This window comes from Cyprinodon tularosa, unplaced genomic scaffold, assembly GCF_016077235.1.
Source record: "Cyprinodon tularosa strain WSP-4 unplaced genomic scaffold, ASM1607723v1 ctg52, whole genome shotgun sequence".
NCBI lineage: Eukaryota > Metazoa > Chordata > Actinopteri > Cyprinodontiformes > Cyprinodontidae > Cyprinodon > Cyprinodon tularosa.
In genome coordinates this window covers 85,428-107,209 of record NW_024039252.1, presented here as the reverse complement: position 1 = coordinate 107,209, position 21,782 = coordinate 85,428, and the positions used below count along the sequence as shown (strand labels likewise).

The 21,782-nt window shown below is 38.1% G+C and overlaps 1 protein-coding gene across 3 annotated transcripts in view; it reads left to right on the top strand.

Moving 5' to 3' along the window:
* Positions 1–21,782, top strand: part of LOC119795660 (dipeptidyl aminopeptidase-like protein 6) — a 127,620-nt gene that overhangs the window by 20,974 nt on the left and 84,864 nt on the right. The window contains exon 1 of one of the 3 annotated variants that reach the window (XM_038303746.1): positions 2,573–2,768. The exons of 1 other annotated variant lie outside the window; for it this stretch is intronic. In XM_038303746.1, the coding sequence (XP_038159674.1) occupies positions 2,712–2,768 (57 nt within the window). In that variant the 5' untranslated portion in view covers positions 2,573–2,711. Of the gene's footprint in view, positions 1–2,572; positions 2,769–19,496; positions 20,366–21,782 lie in introns of those variants that run through there. One more of the 3 variants, XM_038303744.1, reaches the window with a different exon arrangement.

Below are 21,782 nucleotides of genomic sequence, written 5' to 3'. Positions count from 1 at the left end.
AGCAGAACTACACAGTAGAAATAAATGGGTCAAGGCACCCGAACAAGGTACCAGACATCTATGTAATGTTTACTCTGAACACACATTTACCCCATTTGTTCCTCAGTAACTTGACATACAGCAGTTAAGGCAACATGAAAGGGACATTTCATGCATGTAGATCTGCTGTAGATAGAGCTGTATATGGAGGACCAACTCTGCCATATTTAAAAATAAATACAGAAATAAATAAATGCTCAATAAATAAATAAGCATACAATTAATTGCCACCAAAAATACAATCAACAAATAAATGTAATTAGAAATTATATTATAATGGCAGGCAGAAATGTTAAAAGGGCAGGCAGAAAGAAATAGCGGTGAAGAAATAACTAGGGTAAAAAAATACAAAGGAAGAATAAAACAGACAAAAATATGATAACATGCACTTAAATAAATACTTAAAAATATAAGTAATTAAAAAATGAAGTTGAAGATAATAAATGACAAAAAAATAAATAAGGTAAATATTAAAAAGGCAAAGAAATAAAGAAGCCAATTAAAAGAGTTATATACCTTTATGACTAGCTGTATAATTTAATTTCTACTTACATTTATTTGTTGTTTGTATTTTTGGTGGCAATCAATTGTATGCTTATTTACTTATTAAGCATTTATTTATTTCTGTATTTATTTTTAAATATGGCAGAGTTGGTCCTCCATACTGCTGTATCAACAAATCAACAAAAGGCGGGTTCTGTATGTTACATCAAAATCTCCACAAATCTGAAAAGAAGCAACATAAAAATACATTTTGCTTGTGAGTAGGTTCATACAGGTCATTTCTGGATAGTTTCATATTATATATACAAAAAAAGAAACAACAACTCTGCTTCATATTAAGCAGGATTTACACCAGTATCACATTTTTTTACTTTTAACACTTTTGGTTTTATTAAAGGAAATATCAGATTTTCTCAGGTGCCAAACAAAATGTAGCAGCTCTGCAAAGGCTCACCAGAGAGCAAACATAAAGTTACCATGACTATAACAGCTGAATGCAGTGATTTCCATGTTGCTCAGCAAAACGCTTCACAACTTTATTTAGATCCAATGCCTTTGTGCGTTTTGATTTGAGTGCAACCAAACTATATAGTCTCTTTTCTGTCATAGTTGACCGCAAATATGTCTTTATGAGCCTTAATCATCAGGCCTAACTAACATCATAGTTAGAGAAATAACGTTCTGCAACCTGATTTTTATCATCTCAAAATCAGCCTTGCAGCTATGCTAGCAACATTGTGCTTTCATTATGATTTCATTTCTCGATAGATAGTTAATCAGTTTTTCCCTGTTTCATCCCGTGTCTCCTCTCCCCATCACCCCGGGCTCCCTCGCTTTGCCCCGCTCGGTTTTCAAAACAATCAGTCTCAGTCGCTCTCGCGTCATCTCGTGCTGCATTCACTGCAGTCCGACATTAGAAATTAGCGGTCGCAATTCTTAAATGATCCATAATTTATAAGCCTTGCCACCCCTACCGCCAACTGGGGTGGCAGCAGGAGTGGCAAGGCTGTCATTTAGGGTGGCATTTGCCACCCTATGCCACCCCAGTAGATCCGCCTATGTTTATATGCAAAAAAGTTGATATTGGGTGAATTGCACCACTAGAAAATGATGGTGCATTCAACAAGAACAGAATCATATTTCCCATGTATATACGTATGTATCGTGGTTATTTCCATAACCACGATACATAGTCTGATTGAAATATGTCTGATTGAAATAAACATTAAATCTTTTTGAAAACAGTCTAATTTGCCTTTTAATAAACAAGTAATAAGGGCTTGTCTCTGCGACCTCTAAGTTTTCCACATTCACTTGACCCATGAAATTTGGTTGGAAAGGTTTTGAAGTCTACCTCAGCCCTAAAAATTTCAATATGCAGTAAATAAATGCAACATAAATAGTTGGATTAGATTTGCTGGCTGTGCCAGGCTTCTGTCCTGTTAGCGTTGCATGATGGGTGGCTGTGTGTGATTTGGAGGAAGGGAGGGGGTGTGTTTTATGGTGTGGGGGACAGGCAGCATAAATAATACTTGCGCCTAATCAAAACCCAGCTGCAAAGCTGACTGAATCGATCTGTTTTCTCATGTGCATACACAGACATTAGAAGAAAACACACCAACCATGGCACACATATACTTTAAGGGAAAAAATGCAGCGTATGTATTATTGGTCGTAGTGTTTATGGGCCCATTTGTGGGTGTGTGTGTCTATGTGTAAGGGAGAGAGAGAGAAAGGATTATTTACAGTGAACTTCTTTTTTTGTGAAACTCTTCCTAAGAGACTTTACAAATGTGTGCAAAAGAAAATCAGGAGAGTGGGGGAAGTAAGGACCAGAGAGATAAGTAGTGTTCAGATCAGCCAGAGCAGAAGGAAAGCAACCTCCTCCTTTCCACTCTCTCTTATCCTAAACCCGTCAACGCCACCCTCCCCTCCCATGTAGGCGATGCCAGTGTCTGTGTGATTGATTCACCCGGCGTAGAGGGAGGGAAGTGTTGTGGTTGGGCTCATGGACCCTCAGGTCATCTCTTTCCTATAAGCTGCAGGGGGAGAGCAGTGGTTGAGGGAGAGAGGAGGGGTGGTGTCTCAGACACCTCCAGCAGCCCCTAAACTTCACCGCACAAAAGTGGGAGAGTAAGAAGAGGGGACCGCCAGTTGCACTTCTCAACATGTCCGTCCTCATAGCCACCCAGCTGAAGATAGACACCAGCACTTCTTCCAGAAGGGTAAGGGGCCCTTTTAGCATGCATGGCACGCTGTGGGGGAATGTCTGTATTTATGGGTGAGTCTCCTGCTGCTGACAGAAAAGGCTGCTGGCTGTTTTTGATAACAAGTGGACTGGCAAGAGGAGAGAGGTGGGTCCCAGTGTCCCCCTCCTAGGATCCTGATGGATAAATGCTTTTTGTTTAAATTTCTTTTCCAGCACTGACTTCTAATGAAGGCTTGGTCACACATCCTGTGAAGAACACCTATCACCTCATTGTTATTCTTTGTGATGCTGCCTTTAATGATTTGAGAAGGGACTAGACATGCTGGGCAAAAGTTGCCTAGAGTTACATATATCCATTGAAGGAAATTAAAGGATGATACAATTTTAAGAAATGCAAACATTGAAGGTACTCTTTTTCTTTGCTTTAAGAAAATTAAGACTCAACATTGGTTTTATATTGGCAGACAAACATGTTGTAATTGATGATTGGAAGAAGTTTAAAATAACTTGAGCAGCTTGACAATGACATAGAATTATTTGGAATGTTTTTCTTTTGCTATTTCAGCGCTGAGGATTAGTAATCTGAGTTTTCCATGTCAGAACAGATTTTTCAAGGTACATAGAAGGCTAAGTTACCGCGAAAGCTGTTTGTAAATGAAAAATCAAGAAATGCAGGTAGTTTAGATCCTGCTTCACACTTCCACTGTGATATGCTCCTTCATTTCATTCATCAAAATCCCTTTTACGTTTGTCCCTTGGCAGTGCCTGCTTCTTTTCCTCACATATGACCATATTTTAAGTGACATGCGTTATTTTGGTTTCTCTGCTCTCTTTCTCTCTCTCTCTCTACTCCTTGGTTTTTCCTCCTCCTCATTCCCGACCATCAACAGCTGTGGTATGCTTGTATCCCTTAAAAAAACACACACAGCCAAAGTCTATTACTACAACATTAAACTCCATTTCCTTACTGACTTATCTGCTGCCACTTCAATTTGGGCTCAGCGCATAGCTCCTCTTCATTTGGAGTATGCTGCACTTATCTCGCATGGACGATAAGATGCTAACGCTCAACATACAGATACAAAATCAAATTAAATACATACAGGGCTTAGAAAAGTGAGGATTTTTTGTGAGTTATATATAACCTCTGTAGCAAGATTTTTTCACTTACATAAATTTGTATTAAAACTTAGAAAATCCACAAGAAAGGATAAGTCTCTATATTTGGTATGATATATTATGGTACTGAAAAATGCTGTTATAAAAAATTCTATAGATGATTTGTAGATTTTTTTTTTTTTTGCTGATTTGTTAAATAGAGCGTTAAATACTCTGACATTACCAAGGGCACGAACAATGCATTTAGTTGTTAATCATTGATTTATATCGTGCGGTATAGTCTAGGTCTCCTCTGGCTATTTTATACCTTTTTTTTCTTACATTTATTGTTGAAATTTAAGAAAATGGATCTTTGCCTGTTTGCCTGACTATTTATCTGTTTAAAAGGAAAACAATAATATTCACATCATTGGAGAGTAAATAAAAAAATAAGGATTTTAGCTTTACATATATATATATAATTGGTTATGCATTTATGACCTGTCAGCCCCCATAACCTTCCCAACCCAGAATGTGATGGATTTTGACAAAGGCATCTTTAATAAATCAACAGTAGTTCTGGTCCACCCTAAGGCCAAGAATTTTAAATTGAAAGTATTTTAAAAACATCTTTACATGTTTCACTTGTTCTTCCTCTGTAGTAAACTAAAAAAAAACTATTCTGTATTTTTCTGGAAAAGTGATCTGTAACTTACTGTTGGTCAGTGACATAAATCACTAAAAAGAGTGGTCTCAGTCTGACTAGTTTGCCTTAATGAATAGAACATCAAACAGTGTCCTAACTTGATGACATTGTCTATGTTTAGATTGTTTGTGTACTTGATATTGGCAGTTAAAGTAACTGGATATTTTGGTCCTATTTAATATAAAATTAAAATCATAAAACCTTGGAAATATTTTTCCTGTACAAACAACACAAGTGCAACGAAACATATTTTCGTGGACTGCAAAAAAAAAAAAATGCAGTCATAATAAATAGAGCAGAAAAAAATGCTGCAAACACAAAAACGTAAATTATGTCAACACACTAATATACCAAGTGCATACAGAGCAAAAATACTGCAATATGAAAATAACCAAGATTTAAGTTAAATTATATTAAGAAAAACAACAAAATACAAAAAAGCGTTGCATTACAGTTCTCCAGGAAGCTTTTCAAAAAAAAAAAAAAAAAAAAAAAAAATCTTTTTTTTTTTATTGTAAAAGCTTCCTGGATGGGAAGAGAAACGTCTTCAAACTTGGGGAAAAAAGTCCAGTGTATTATTTTTTTACTTTTTTGGATCAACTCATATGGGACCAGACCCTTAATATAGGCACAAGAGGGAGGCTTAGAGAATTTAAGTTTTGAAAAAGATCTAAAGAATAAAATCTACCTCTTATTTCTTTGCTCCACATGTCATTAGAGGAGACTAAAGGTTTCTTAACAGAAAGACCTAACTCACCAGCACCCTTCCCGGGTATTTAAAAGTATACTGGCAGCATTCAGGCAGATGTTATCTATGCTGCGGCTCTGACCTGCATAATTACCATTGACCACAGGGGAAAGTGAACATTTTATTAGCTAGTAAAGTGCTTTCTTTTTTTTTACATAAAAAAATACAAACTTTTCTTTTGAGCTCAGATACTGAGAAGCTAATTATCATTGGGATCATGCAGCATGAAGGCTTGGAGTTATTGATTCATTCAGAAAAGCCGCTGATGTAAGCAGATGTTTTGTAACTCAGAGGACTGATAAAAACTGGTGCTCAGATTGAACACCTGTATTCACCCTGATGGTCTCAATGGGGACTTCCTGCTAAAGCGATGTGTCTGCTGTAGTCATGGCATTACCAGTGTGGTTTTCTCATCCCTTTGCTGTTGATTCTGTTCTTTCTTGATGAAAAGGTTAATTTAGGATCCTGAGGTAAAAAAGAAATAAAACAGATTGTATAAGGTGGGTGAGGAGAAACCTTTCCTCTTCAGCTGTTTATTTCAATAATGCATCAATTTCTCTGAGCATAGCAGAATCTTTGTGGAAAGTAGGAGAGTTCACAGCATCATTTTCTGAGTTGTTGATAAGCAGCTGCACATCCTCTTGACACATTTCCATTGGGAAGATGTTTTTGTCAAGAAAACAATTTCAATTTGTGGAGAGCAGAGCTGTCTGGATTGACATTGTTTTTGCACATAATGTGATTCTGTTACCACCTCTGAGATAAAAAAAGCAAAGAAAAAAAGTTATTTTTCCTTAAAACAATAACAGTTGACAGTTGCATGCTGTTGCTCCATTCTTTATACTATCTTCCAAATATGTTAATAGTGTATCCATTTACAATAGTTGTGGTTCTAAAGAAACCTTTGGCTAAAAGAATTATTTAGAAAATGATTTATCTGCTTTAAAAAAAATAGATGATCAGTAAGGATTTCATCAAATGTTTAAGATCTTAAAGGATTTCAGTCATCAAACCTCAGTCTCTTACTGACATTTGCTGTCAGTTTAAAGTAATAAAAAATATTAGAAATATATATAATGAAGACTATCTGTCAAATATTTATTTTACTTGCTGCATTTCATTAAAGGTGAAGTAAATAAAAATAAAGATGAATTATTTGTACCCTTTTGACACTGTTACAACGTATTTACGGCTGATATTAAACTCTGCCAACTGGATGCAGTTGACCGACAGTAAAATTTAAGTGGTCTCAGTGATCACTTCAACTAAGTTTGAGGGTAAACTGGGGACAGTCTCAAGATAAGAGCCCTTGTGACAAGGCCAGAGTGGAGAAGTGGCTGTAATCCGGCACACAGGCAGGCGGATGATAAAGAAAATTGTTGCCACGGTTGGCTCAGTTTAGCATTAAGGAAAATCATTAGAGTCCAGCTAATACCAAATGGAAAACTGCAAAAATGTGATTATGGTGGGCAAGGAGAGCATATCCAACGTGTCAGGAAGATGCAGAGAGGATTTGGCAATTTCAACATTCATCTAAGTGATTTCTGAGGAAATTTGATTTTGAAATATTCCCTGCGGACATAGACTGATTGATCTCTTTTCCTTTCTGTCCAATTAATTTCTGACTCATTTAGCTGTTTTGAACTGAGTGAAGAATAAAAAAGGCCGGTGTAGAATAATTTGTTAATTCAAGATACGTTTGTGTGCTCATTCTAGGTGTAATACACTGACTTGCATATTAAAAAATATATATACCGGTATACAGGGGATTCAATAAGCATTAAACAAGCCACCATTTTTCTTAGTGGATATATTTCTAGAGGTGCTATTAACATGTCATTTTAACCAGATGTCAATAATCCATGCAATCCACACTTACAAAGAAATCAAACCATAGATGTCCAGAAAATAAGTTATATGTAATTATGCGGATGGCAGAGGGGAGAAGTATTTAACATGTAAAGAGAGGGAGTTTTAAAAAGGCAGGGAAAGCCTAGACACCAGCCGAAATCTTTAGTAATTAGAAAGCAATCCTGCCTCTTGTCAGTGCAACTTAATATCAGCTGGTACAGTCTAAAATGATGGCCTAAAAGGGTATATCTGGTATTACACAAAACAAACATCTCATGATAGGTAAAAGGAAAGAGCTTTATCAAGACTTTGTTGTAATTGGTTACAGAATGATTTCCAAATGTCTAAATGTTCCAGTGAGCACTGTTGGGGAAAAAATCCGAAAGTGGAAAGAACATAATTTCACCATAAACCGACCACTACCAGGCGCTCCTCCCAAGATTTCTGACAGAGGAGTAAAAATAATTACCAGAAGAGCTGTCCAAGAGCAAAATACCACTTGTAAAAACATTTAGAAAGACCTGGATTTGGCATGTTCAATTGCTTCAAAGAAAACAATGAGTAATGCACTTAACCGTCATGGCATGTATGCACGCTCACCACGCAAGAGTTATTGTCGCACAACATTTAGACAAGCCTGAGAAATTATGGACAAAACTATGTTGATAGTCCTCAAATTTCGAAAGTGTATATTTTCACAATTTTGATTAAATAATGAATACAATTAAAATAGCATGTAAATACATTTGTTAATGCAATACCTCTTGAAAATAACATAACAGCAAAACCCATCTCATATCTCAGCCACAGCTCTACTGGGCGCATCATCCTCCAACTACCTCCTTTCTTCTCCTATTTTTACAAGGCAGTAAGGTCCAGTTGCAGATTGTGTGACTTGTATGATGCAAAAAAAAAAGTGTTGTAATGTTTCCATCTAGCATATTTATTGAGATTAATGGAAATAAATGGAATTAATTTTAATAATTACAATTTGCACAATTTGAATACTTGTCTGTAGTTGTATAGACAATTTTCACAGGCATTTCCAATTGACTTGCAACACCAAGCTACTTCTGCTGCTTATTTCTGGTTGAATCAGGGCAGTCTTTATTCACATTGGATTGCAGAAGCTCTGAAATGGGTAAATTCCCATTTATTTCTCATAGAAAAATGTGGTTAATCAGTTCCTCACCCTCTGACAATATTGACGATATTGAACTGGGAGGCTGATAAGTCGAAATGGCCTAATGTAACAACCAGCTAAATATTTTAAAAAATGATTTAGGTCATGGCATTAGACAACCTGTAAAAACATGGAAGCTAATAATAATAATAATAATAATAATAATACATTTTATTTGACAGCGCCTTTCTAGAAACTCCAGGTCACTTTACAGAAAATACAAAAAATAAAAGAATAAATAGAAAGAAAAATGAAAATACAAAAATACAGGAAAATAAAAACAGTTATGGATAGAAAAAAGAGCAATACCTAGCAACAGTCAGCAGTATTGTGATGCACAAACCTGGTGATTTGTTGTTCATAAAGGTCAACCATGCCAGTGTCTAGCTGATTCCTGTCATAACCCTGGGTTAGTTATAGAGGATATAGACATGGAGACTACAGACTGCAACTGTACAGCGGGACCCGGCTGCTGTGAAACTATGTTCTGTGACCGGTTATATATTGTGACTCAAGCACGTACAGATCCAATAGAATTGCTGCCTTTATCCATAACTCAGTCCGCAAACTGCTATGTCTCCAACTCTCCCACCAACTCACCACCAACAATGTTAACATAATCAACTAAACTGTTTAGGTTTATGTCAAGGCTGAGTTTATGTCTGTCTGCGCCAAGCACAGCTCTTTAGTTGCCTGACCTCTCAATGAAGTATTCATTACAAGAAGGTCATCAGAGGCTGATCTGACATTAGCTTTGTCCTATGGAAGATTTATGGAACATATAGCAGTACACATAGGGCCGGATTTATCAAGATCCAATTTTGCGTGCGGTAATTTGCGCTTGCAAACTGGAATTTTGCGCGAGGGGCTGAACCATGGTTTGCGGGTGATTTAACAAGAGAGATGGCGTAACTGGTGGCAGGTGCAAAACTGTTGGAGACGCCCTATTTAAATGATGGTCTTGCGCATTTTGTGGTTTGTGGCAAAGTAGTTTGTAGTTTGTACAAACTAGTGCATTAAGAAATTTAAATCTTACAGTGACACCCCCACCCCCTCCAAAAAAAAAAAAAAATATATATATATATATATATATATATATATATATATATATATATATATATATATATATATATATATATATATATATATAGCGGGGGTTGCTCACGGAGTATGAGGGATTTCGGGGTTAGCATGACATGTTGGTCATGTTGCTGTTAGCATAAACAAAACGTGTTGCACAATGCTCGCACACTGTTGCACTTTTATCCACAACTTTCTTTCCGCCGTCATCGTAGGTCACTCTAAATGCAAAGCGCTCCCATACAGCAGACCTATAAAGTGCTGCTGGCGCGTCTACCAACTCCTGTTCTTTCCCACTCGCAATTCCAACACAATTCTCCACAACAACTGATTTTTTTCCCTGCTACACCCGGCTAAGCTGCTTCGCTTCTTCTTCTTCTTGTTTACTACTGGTAGTTGGCTTTGGTCGCAGTACCGCCACCTTCTGCCTTTTCTCGCCTATGAGAAAAAGGAGCAGCGCATGAATCGAACGAAACACACGCGAACCGAACCGAGACAGTCGAACTGAACGGTTCTGACGGTTTTCATAAATCGTCCCATCCCTAATATATATATATATATATATATATATATATATATATATATATATATATATATATATATATATATATATATATATATATATATATATATATATATATATATATAAAAACTTTGGCAACCTTTATTCCCTAAGGTGGTATGTGGCTGAATTTCTACTTCACTGCAGTAAAAAAACAAACAAAAAACAGGTGTTTTGTATTGGCCTGTAGAAAAATGCACATACCAAATGGCTCACAAGAAGTGACTGTGGATGAGATTACTGCGCGTACGCATCCCCGCAGCATTGGCACGTTGCTCCACAGGCGCAGGGGGGAAGGTCGGGGTTCTCCGGTAGGGCGTCAGGGCGACATGGCATTTAGAACGTCGGACAGCACTTCTGAAAAACGAGATTGGGAGATCCCAGCTCTCGCTGCAACTGTACGCTGGAATGACCGAGATGCAAAAAAGTGCAATGTTGCAAGGAGTTTTGTTATATCTGGTATTGAGTGGGTCCTCCTTGTGGCTGCCTGGCTCCAAATCCATTCGGAGTTCCCCCAACAGCTCCAAAATGTCAATGCTGGATAAACGATATGTTTTGATGATCGTTTTCTAGTTTATTTCAAAAATATTCACACGGAGTGAAAAAAATGCGTTCTCTGCGTCTCCTTGCTTCATTTCGATGTCTCCTTCTTGCGACCATGTGCCATGTGTGCGCAATTACGCATACAGACCATTTGCACCTTCTTTTGAAACGTGTTAAATATAGAGTCAGATACCGTGAGCAAAATTGCTTTCAGGTTTGATAAATCACTTTGCGAGTGCTAAATTAATATATTTACATGTTCTCCTCCCACAAGACGCACTTTTGCGTGTAAACGCCCCATATTGCATATTCATTGCAGAAAAAGTACTAAATGGATAAGAGACGCTAATTAGCACGTTTTAAAGACCAAATACTTTTAGCATGCTGTTGATAGATCAGTTTGTACATTTTTTAGCGTGCGCAGTGAAATAGCTCACGTTTTTATACACGCAAACCTTTGATAGATCCGGCCCATAGTGTAATACTATTTACAAACTTTTTTGACATGCATTTTTCCATCAAATAAGAATGGAGCATGTCACGTATGGATGAGGTATTTGAGGACCCAAAGGCAGAGATCAGGAGGCAGAGTTGAGTCTTGTAGATTTAATAGGTGACTGAGGCAGAAATAAAAAAAATACTGAGAACCAAAATACAGATAACCAAAATGTCAGGGGGAACTCACGTGGTTAAAGAGATGAGGAAGCAACAAACCCAACAAACCAGCACTGAGTGACTGCATAGGTGATAGAGGTATATATTGGGAGACTGAACCAAGACAAGCTATTCAGCAGATATGGAGCAGGTGTGGGCGGGACCAACTGGGAGGAAGCCAAGGGGACACAACAACAAAGACACAGAACATAAATAAACGTAAAAATAAACCCAAGCAGAGTGCAGAACCCTGATGGATCATTTTAGTGTTTAAGCAAATCATGCATTATTCAAAGCTTTCTTAATTTATTTGACTTTATTTTGAGTTACTTTCATCTTCCAAAGTTTAAGTTAACATTGAGGAGAGTGAACCAAGACTCTGGGACATCACAGGGTTATCTTTGTGTGTAAAGGCTCAAAAAAGCAGCTCTTTCTATGTAAAAGGTCACATAGAAAGTTCATGGGTACTTAAATGATTTCAAGAATTTGAAGAAAACATGCAATTTCCCTGCATTCAGCACTTCAGTAAATTTTCTGTTGAAAGTTAAAAGAACTCCTTCTTGAGACTTCATTGTATAAAAAAAAGCCCATAAATCCCTCACTTGATGTGTCATATAGCTTTTAGACCTGCTACTTATCTCACAGATTTAAATCCATCTGGTGTGAGTTGGAAATGTAATTACACTTGCATAGGTTGTAGTTTGTTCCAGTTCCAACAACCGCCATCAGCTGCCCGCAGAGCCATTACACAAGCCGCTGCAGCCGTCATTTTTTATAGCTTTTATTACAAGCCTGTCCAAATTTTCCACCATCCGTAATGCAGAACTTAAATGCAACAGCGTTTGTGAGAGTACATACACTATATTGCCAAAAGTATTTGCTCACCTGCCTTGACTCACATATGAGCTTAAGTGACATCCCGTTCCTAATCCATAGGGTTCAATATGACGTCGGTCCACCCTTTGCAGCTAGAACAGCTTCAACTCTTCTGGGAAGGCTGTCCACAAGGTTTAGGAGTGTGTTTATGGGAATTTTTGACCATTCTTCCAGAAGCGCATTTGTGAGGTCGCACACTGATGTTGGACGAGAAGGCCTGGCTCTCAGTCTCCGCTCTAATTCATCCCAAAGGTGTTCTATCGGGTTGAGGTCAGGACTCTGTGCAGGCCAGTCAAGTTCATCCACACCAGACTCTGTCATCCATGTCTTTATGGACCTTGCTTTGTGCACTGGTGCACAGTCATGTTGGAAGAGGAAGGGGCCAGCTCCAAACTGTTCCCACAAAGTTGGGAGCATGGAATTGTCCAAAATGTCTTGGTATGCTGAAGCATTCAGAGTTCCTTTCACTGGAACTAAGGGGCCAAGCCCAGCTCCTGAAAAACAACCCTTACACCATAATCCCCCCTCCACCAAACTTTACACTTGGCACAATGCAGTCAGACAAGTACCGTTCTCCTGGCAACCGCCAAACCCAGACCCGTCCATCAGATTGCCAGATGGAGAAGCGCGATTCGTCACTCCAGAGAACGCGTCTCCACTGCTCTAGAGTCCAGTGGCGGCGTGCTTTACACCACCGCATCCGACGCTTTGCATTGCACTTGGTGATGTATGGCTTGGATGCAGCTGCTCGACCATGGAAACCCATTCCATGAAGCTCTCTGCGCACTGTTCTTGAGCTAATCTGAAGGCCACATGAAGTTTGGAGGTCTGTAGTGATTGACTCTGCAGAAAGTTGGTGACCTCTTCGCACTATGCGCGTCAGCATCCGCTGACCCCGCTCCGTCAGTTTACGTGGCCTACCACTTCGTGGCTGAGTTGCTGTCGTTCCCAAACACTTCCATTTTCTTATAATACAGCTGACAGTTGACTGTGGAATATTTAGGAGCGAGGAAATTTCACGACTGGATTTGTTGCACAGGTGGCATCCTATCACAGTTCCACGCTGGAATTCACTGAGCTCCTGAGAGCGACCCATTCTTTCACAAATGTTTGTAAAAACAGTCTGCATGCCTAGGTGCTTGAATTTATACACCTGTGGCCATGGAAGTGATTGGAACACCTGATTCCAATAATTTGGATGGGTGAGCAAATACTTTTGGCAATATAGTGTAGCTTTAGCAGGCTGTTCCATCTGTTACAAGGCGATAGGGAAGTCAAGCTGTGCTCTGGCTCCCTGGCCCGGTCCTGAGGGGAGCGCTAACGCAGTCAGGCAGTTCACAATAGCTCCCCAACAAGGTGAGAGAGATTGGAGGACATCTATCAGAGGCCGAGGTGGATGTCAAGTGGCTCGGACCTATTTCCCAGGGGTGCTTGGGCTGGAGAAAGGCATTTATGAACTAGAGGAACAAATAATGACAGGAAGCATGAGTGTGGTTAGGGAAGACAGCTGGAAGCCAAAAGATATTTAGTCATCAACACAACACGAGCATGCAGAAAAATGTACCCCTTTGATGCATCAAGAGGAAATTAGTTTTAACATCCGGAGAAGAGGGACGATGGGAAGATCTGTTATCATTCTTCAACCAAATATTCTGTATTCTATATGCACTTCCTTTTATTGGGGTTACATTCATTATTCAATCCACGAATCAATGAGCCTCCAGCATTTCTCACAGAGCATGAGATGACTCACCATTTATAAAAGAAAGTTAATTGAAGCTCCCTCCTTGTTCACACTCCAACACAGAAAATGTTCATCTTCACTTCTGCTCTTGCTCCGTCTCGATAACCCCTCCTGCAAATGATCAGAAAGTAAACTTGATTTCACCTAATGGGAGATGCACAGTAGCAGCATTTGACAAAAAGCCTTTTAAACTCCTCTTTTAGAGCAGCTTTTGAAGTTGTGCTCCCATGAAGATGACCTATTTCCCCAGCAATACAGCTCAACTTGAGTGGAGTGATAGGTTGTAAGCCGTCACACATTGAGAGGCTATCTGAATGTTGGCCAGGAAAGGCAGAAATGTTAGCATGTTGACCCAAATAACCGATGTCCCTTCCTGTATAAAAGGCAGTATTAGAAAGCTGTACAGAAGAGAGCACTTCAAACAGGAAATCGATTTTATTACTCTGAGCTGAATAACATGCAGGTGTGGGCTGACTGAAATTATACTGGATGTAAAAGATTTGTACGGCACTTAAAAAGTGTCAACAAATATTTAAGGCCACTTTAAAGTTGCATTAGCTGATATGCACAGAAGGCAATGAAAACACCTCTGGTTATTCAGGGGAAATGTTTGGTTTCATCTTTATTTTTCTTGGATTCATTTCGTTTACTGATTCTTGCAGAAGCACTCCTACTTTTTGAACCATTATAAAATACTCATGTTACAACTGCAAACTTCAATATGTTGGAATTGTGAGATACTTTAAAATGCATCGTTCTGACATGAGTAAATTTTTTTAAACCCACCAGCAAAGTGTCCACCCTGACTCAGTTCTGTAAAAAACACATTTGCTTCAATCACAACATCTCAATAAGCTTTGCTTTACAAAATATTTAACAAATAAAAAAATCTGAAAAGTTTGGCATGCATTTACATTCTACCTCCCTGAGTTGATATTTTGTAGAAGTACCTTTTCCAAAGACTTTTGCAAAGGTATTTCATACAGCTTTTTATATCCAGGTCCTGAAATTAGTGAATTGTTTTCGTTGCAAATCAGCCAAGGCTCATTCAGGTCAGATGCAGATTATCTATGAACCTTGTTTTTTAAGTCTTGTTACAGTCTCCTATAGACTGGGGTCTATGCTTTGACTGGGTCTTTCAATCAAATGGAATTTTTTTCTTAAATTTTTTCACTGTAGCTCCTCGTTTAGGATTGTTGTCCTTCTGCAGGATGAACCTTATCTCTACTTTTTTTGCAGTAACAGCTTTGCTTCCAGGAGTTGCCCTTTACTTACATCCACCCACTGTCCCATCAGCTTTCACTAGATTTCTTTCACAGTTTGCAGTTGCTCCATGATCCTTTTTTACCACATATAATGTGCATTTTAAGGTAGTCTTATCTAACCAGAAGATTTTCTTCCAAATGTCCCCTACACACTTTTTACAATCATCAAATAGGGGCTGTTTTGCTTTCTCCTAACAATGGCTTCCTTCATGCCACATTTTCAATCAACACCATCATTTCAATTTCTTTCCTGTAGAGAGATTCTCCGGCCTGAACTGTAGATCTCTGAAACTCTTTCAGAGTTTCAATAAGTCTTTAATTAATGCCCTCCCTCTCCAAACTGTTAGTTTAGGTTCCGGAGCTATATTTTCAGATTTGGATTTGTGTCCTTACTTTATACACGATGACCCAATAGGTTTCAGTGAGATGTTCAGAGGAATATTGTTAAAGCTTGGGATATTTTTCAAGAACCTTATCCTGTTTAAAACTTCTAAATAGCTTTATCCCTGACCTCATTGGTGTGTTTCCTGATCTTCTTGGTGCTGTTTAATTTTTTACAACTTGTTCTCATTTAAGGAAATTAAGTAAGGAAATGAATGCAAATGTTTGCTATGGTGGTGTTAACCTAATTTTGAGGTTTTATTGTATCTTGCATGAATTAAACACCCAGTGCTGATGAAGCAAAGCATCCCCAGAACATAACAGTGCCGCCTCCTTGTTTCACAATAAAAAAAGTTTTCTTTTATTAATATCTTTCATTTTTCCATCAGTGAAGACAAAGCTGATGTGTTAGCTTAATTATTTTTAATTTTTGTCTTATCTCTCCATACGACATTAGCCCAGAATCTTTGTGTTTTGTCAATGTGTAGTTTGTCAGCTCCCATTAACTCCAATTTGGCTCAAACAATGACAGATGCTACAATCTGACACTGGTGTTCCTGCAGACTAAAGTTCACCTTTAATCTCTTTAGATGTTTTTCACACTCTTGTGTAACCATTCCTATTATCCATCTCTTTGATATATCATTAATTTTCCTACTCCGGCCACGACTAGAGAGGATGGCTACATAAAATTTATGAATATGTGCAACTGTAGTCTCAGGAACATAAAACTACTTGGAGATGGTCTTATAGCATTTACATTTAACATGCTTTTCTATAATTTTTTTCTAATCTCCTGAGACAACTCTTTCTTTTGCTTCCTCTGGTCCATGTTGAGTGTGGTACACAATGTATCACTAAACAGCACAGTGACCTGTAGCCTTATATATCACCCCACTGACTGATTAGAGGCACCTGCAAGTGTAATAAGTGGACACACCTTGAATATAAATGTCCCTTTGGTCAATTTTATTCTGTCATTTCTAGGGTTACCAGCATTTTAACCAAGACTTGTTTTGTGAGTTTATTTTCTGAATAATTCTGCTGAAGCATTTTTGAAAAGAAATGTCGGACTTTCATTTGGTAATTTTCATAGATGTTGTTTAATCTATTATTATTACTTTGGTCAGATTCACGTTTTTTCTGTGAGCATATATGCCAAAGTACACCTCAGCTGAATCTCACGCAACATCATTAATGGCGATAAAACTTCCTTCTTTAGTTAAAATCCTCCAAGGATATACGTATGAATATATATGTGGGTGTGTATTCGTATGTATATATGAGTGTGTGGACTTGTTTTCATCATGTGTGGGGACTTAAATCTGTTTATATGTTCAGATGGGGACAGAACAGAAGTGTCAATTAACAAAGTACAAATACTTTGTTACTGTACTTAAGTACACTTTTTAGGTATCTATACTTTACTCCATTACTTATTTTTCTTCCTACTTTTGACTTCTACTCATTACATTTTCACACAAGTATCTGTACTTTCTAGTCCTTACATTTTTAAAACAAATGTTACTTGTTACTCTTGGCTTCGGTTTAATGTTTATAAATATTTATCTCACATCATGTGCGCCATCCAATGCAGGTCATTGGCGCCATCCACATCTAGTGAAAACTAGTGTAATTGGATGAGTCATATAATGCAAACACTCATTGGTTAGATAAAGGAAATCATCAGAAGCAAGCAGGTGTTCTTCAAACTGCAAACGTGAATTATCTAAGCCATGCTAAAATGTGGGACTCAGAGAAAGATGTTGAAATGTCTGAAAGGTCGTACACAGGCAAGAGAGTATCGCGAGATGGAGATGGAGACCAACAAGACCTCCCTCATCCTTGGCCCTATCTCAAAGAAATTTAAGAAATAGTCAAAAAATGTAGCTTTCAATTCATATAGTGGCATCTGGCTTGGTATTTTAAAGGTTACTTTATACTTTTATACTTTCAGTAGTTTTTGAAGCACATACTTTTTCACTTTTACTTGAGTAAAAAGGTCAAGATGATACTTCAACTTTTTCGAGAGTGTTTTTAAACTGGAGCATCTATACTTCTACTTAAAGGGGAACACCGGTCTTTTAACATTGGTCCCTTGATTCTACATTATTACATCATGTTCTACTCACCCATATGAGTTTTGTGTAATTTAGAGCTGTTCTGAAGATATTTGGTAAGGTTATTTTTTATTTTTTTATTTTACCTTTATTTTACCAGGAAGTCCCTTGAGATAAAATCTCTTTTTCGAGGGAGACCTGGCCAAGAGGCAGCTGTACAGTAAGACATATAAGAACACAGGACAACATAATAAAATCAATCATAAACTAGACTCTAGAATAACAGTTACAATTCTCTGTGCAAGCGGTTTTCAATTGTGATTTAAAATGCTGTAGCGGAGTAAGAGTCCGTAATTGCAGGGAGTTTTGAATATTGTGCCACGACCATGGTGCTGCATAGAAAAATGATGTTTTGCCAAGATCTGTGTTGATCCTGGGAATAGTGTAAAGAACACGACTTGAAGAGCGTTAGTTGTAACCAGCTACAGACATGAGGTGACACAGGTATGGAGGGAGTTTACCCAGGATGGCCTTGTAAATGAAAGTAAGCCAATGATGTTGTCTTCTGGGGCTTAGAGAAGGCCATGAAACAAGAGCATACAGTACACAATGATGAGTCCTGAAGGCAGAGTTGGTGATGAAACGTAAAGCACTGTGATAAACTGTGTCCAGGGAGTGGAGATCTGAGGAGGCAGCATTCATATATATGATGTCTCCATAGTCCAGAACAGGAAGGAAGTTGGTCTGAACAAGTCTTGTCCTCACTGAGGGAATCAAAGAAGATTTTTGTCTGTAGTAAAAGCCGAGCAGGGCTTTCAGCTTTTTTAACATATTATCTAAATGTGTTGTGAAAGACTATCCAGATACCCAGGTACTTGTAACAGGACACAATCTCAATTGCTTCTCCACTTAAGGTCTTAATGCCGTAATGATGTGAGTTAAGTAACGTCTTCCTATGGGCAACAACTTGAAGGCACAAACTAAACTGTTCATAATTTGTTCTTTATGGTATGCCAGCATTCATAACATGTAGGCGAATCACTGTCCCCCATCCGCGGTTATATTTTTTATATTTATATATTTTTAAAACAAAGCAGAGTGTGTTATGACGTCACCCTCGCGCCTTACTGGAGTTGTGACAGGCAGCCCAGGCCACAGGCGGCTATCTGTGGTAGTAGCATTCGACAACTTCCAGGCATGCGAGTAAAACTAGCAGCAGTTCAGCAGACAGGATCAATGAATGGTAGCCGGCGCGCGCGGATGACGTGGATGTCTGGGGGACAGTGATTTGCCTACATGTTATGAATGCTGGCGTACCATAAAGAATAAACTATGAAGATGCCTTCAACTCATTGCCCATAGGAAGACTAGGAAGACGTTACTTGGATATTACAAAACCGAACATCTTCATAAAAGCTCCAAATTACACAAAACTAATATGGGTCAGTAGAACATGATGTAATAACATGAAAATCAAGGGGCCAGTGTAAAAAAAAAACAGTGTTCCCCTTTAAGTAATAAATGTGGGTACTTTTGACACCACTGCATGGGGACCCATCTCCTTATGGGTAACAAGCTGGTCCCAATATAGTAAGGTTTTCTTCTTTGAGCTGGGGTTTATGTTTAGGACTAAGGTATTGATTTAGTTTAGGTTAGGTTTAGACATGTGCTGGTGCCTTAGGGGAAGGGTTGGGTCATAGAAATGAGAGGGAAATTGATGGAAGACAACTGATTTTCCCCACAAGAATGGCGTGACACAATATGTGTGTGTGAGATAGGCATACAATTATAATTTATTCGTTTCTATTATCAAATCAAAGCCCATTACAGGTGTCTGGTGACCCTGTTCGTATCCATAACGCCACTGAGAGGCACTCGAGCTCCGTCCTGCGGGATCAGATGGAATCTTTTGTACAGTGGGGGTAAATCAAATTACCCTAAATGTAAAAACACTAAGGAAAGATATTTGTTGTGCAGAGCATCAAAATAAAGGAGCATTCAGGACACCTAGGTATTCATGAGTGATTGCGCGTTCGGCGGCGCGCAAACCCAGACAGCAAGAGCTGCTCCTCTCTGCGATCAGGTCACTTCACATGCAGAGCGCGTCAGCGAAGAATACCGTCGGGCTCTTTCTGCGTCCTTCACACTTTTTCCCCCTCCCTCTTATGAACAAAGATGGAAAATTAGAGCCAAAGGACGCGAATGATTATATTGGACTGCTTTGTTTTTGTGATGAGCACCTCCGAATCTGCTGAGGATCGAATATCTGATGGAAACTCAGCGCTTCCGCCTCCTATCTGGCTGTGAGGAGGCATCAGGAAACTGAAGACAGGAGACAACGTGTTCTGAATACAAAGGAGGACAACTATTGACACCTTTAACAGACCCTCCGCCGTGTGGCTGGACAAAGCAAAGCGGACTTTAACAAAGGATCCCGCTTATTATCGGTTCCCCACTTTCCTTAGTCCTTCACCAATACTGAAGCTTAATTTTTAGGCAAACGTCCCCATCCCAGGGGTAAAACTGCCTTCTCCTTTGCCGCTTTTCTTTTTTAATCTCCCAAGCACTCGAAAAACTAACACAAAACGAATCACCTTAGACACTTTTGTTGTCCTGCCATGCAGTAAAGTGTTTTTAATCCGGAGTAAAACAATCCCGAAACGTTTCACAATGGCTTCGCTGTATCAGAGATTCACCGGGAAGATCAATACGAACAATTCGTTTCCGCACCCACCTGAGGCCAGCCACCTTCTCGGAGGACAGGTCGCAGACGAGGAGAACGGGACCAAGTCCTCTCACCAAGGAGCCGAGGGTCGAGCTCACGTCCAGTACAAGAAAAAGTGCTTACGGGAAGATGAAGATGTAAGACACTTATTTGTTTGTTTGCATTATGCTGACAGATTGTAATGAACCCCAGATGTTCAGCTTTAGACAATCGTCTATTTGAAACTTAAACATGTTTTTGGAGTTAAAAGGATGTTTTTCATGTTCCTTTCTGAGTAAAATAATCTTTGCTTTTATTTGTAGTTTATCCATGTTAATTTCTCCACTAAAATATACATTCAAGAAGGATATATATAATTGTTAATTTTTTGAGCGCCCATATTTTGAGTGCCCTTTGGAGCTGTCCATGGTCCTGAACCTGCACAGACTTCACAGTGGCAGGAATCCATTTGTTACATCACTCAGTGATTTGTTTGGAAAATATGGGGCATCTGGATTATTTTAAACACTAATCCCCCAGGCTCGTGGGAAAAAAATATATTGGATATTCTGGTGTGTGCTTTGTGAGATAACTTGCATTTCCTAGAAGGAAGTACACCAGCATAAAAAGGGCCTTGTGTCCTTCTACAGAAAAGTGTTTGGCTTTGAGATGTAATTAAAACAATTTGTTTAAAGTCGTTTCAGTCAAATTGCTATTCAGGCATTGAAAACCAATCTGATATATATATATATATATATATATATATATATATATATATATATATATATATATATATATATATATATATATATATATATATATATATATATATAAATTTGATTAGATAAATCACTAGAACAGAAAATATAAATAACCACAACATAATTAAAATAAAGAAAAACTTAGTAAAATAAATATCTTAATTTATCAAAGAACCAACAAATATAGCTGTAAAAAGAGTAAAAATGTAATATCAGGGAGTGCTGACAATTTAAAAAAAACATTTCATGTTAGACAAATTGGCTTGACTTTAAGCATGAATTGAACATACTTCTCTAATATATAAGTGATGTACATGTGCACAGCAGTTATAATTGAAATATTTGTTTATACATAATTTTATATCTTTCAAGATAACAACATGTTAGCACATTCTATGAAACACACATTTTTGATGCTATTTAAATGCATCCATGCTCTTAAACATTTTCACATTGTGTTAGACCATAACCCAACATTTGGGTGTTTTCTCAAGTATATTTTATGTAGCTATGTGTGTACAGGTTAGGTGCATGATTGCAGTGTTTTGAGAAAGTAATAGGTAAGTTTCAAATAAAATGCATCTTTATCCATTTCACATTTCATTGAATCAGTAGTTTTTTTTAGAATCCTCTGCTGCTACAAATGCTGCTTCAGGTCTTTTGATATTAATTATGTTCCATCTGTTATTAAAACAATGAAAAAATGAATAAAAACAATCCACTGGACTTGGTTTCCAAATTTGGCTTCCAATTCAAACTTGGAAAACAAGTCCAGTGGATTGTTTTTATTTATTTATTTATTTTAATGACACTG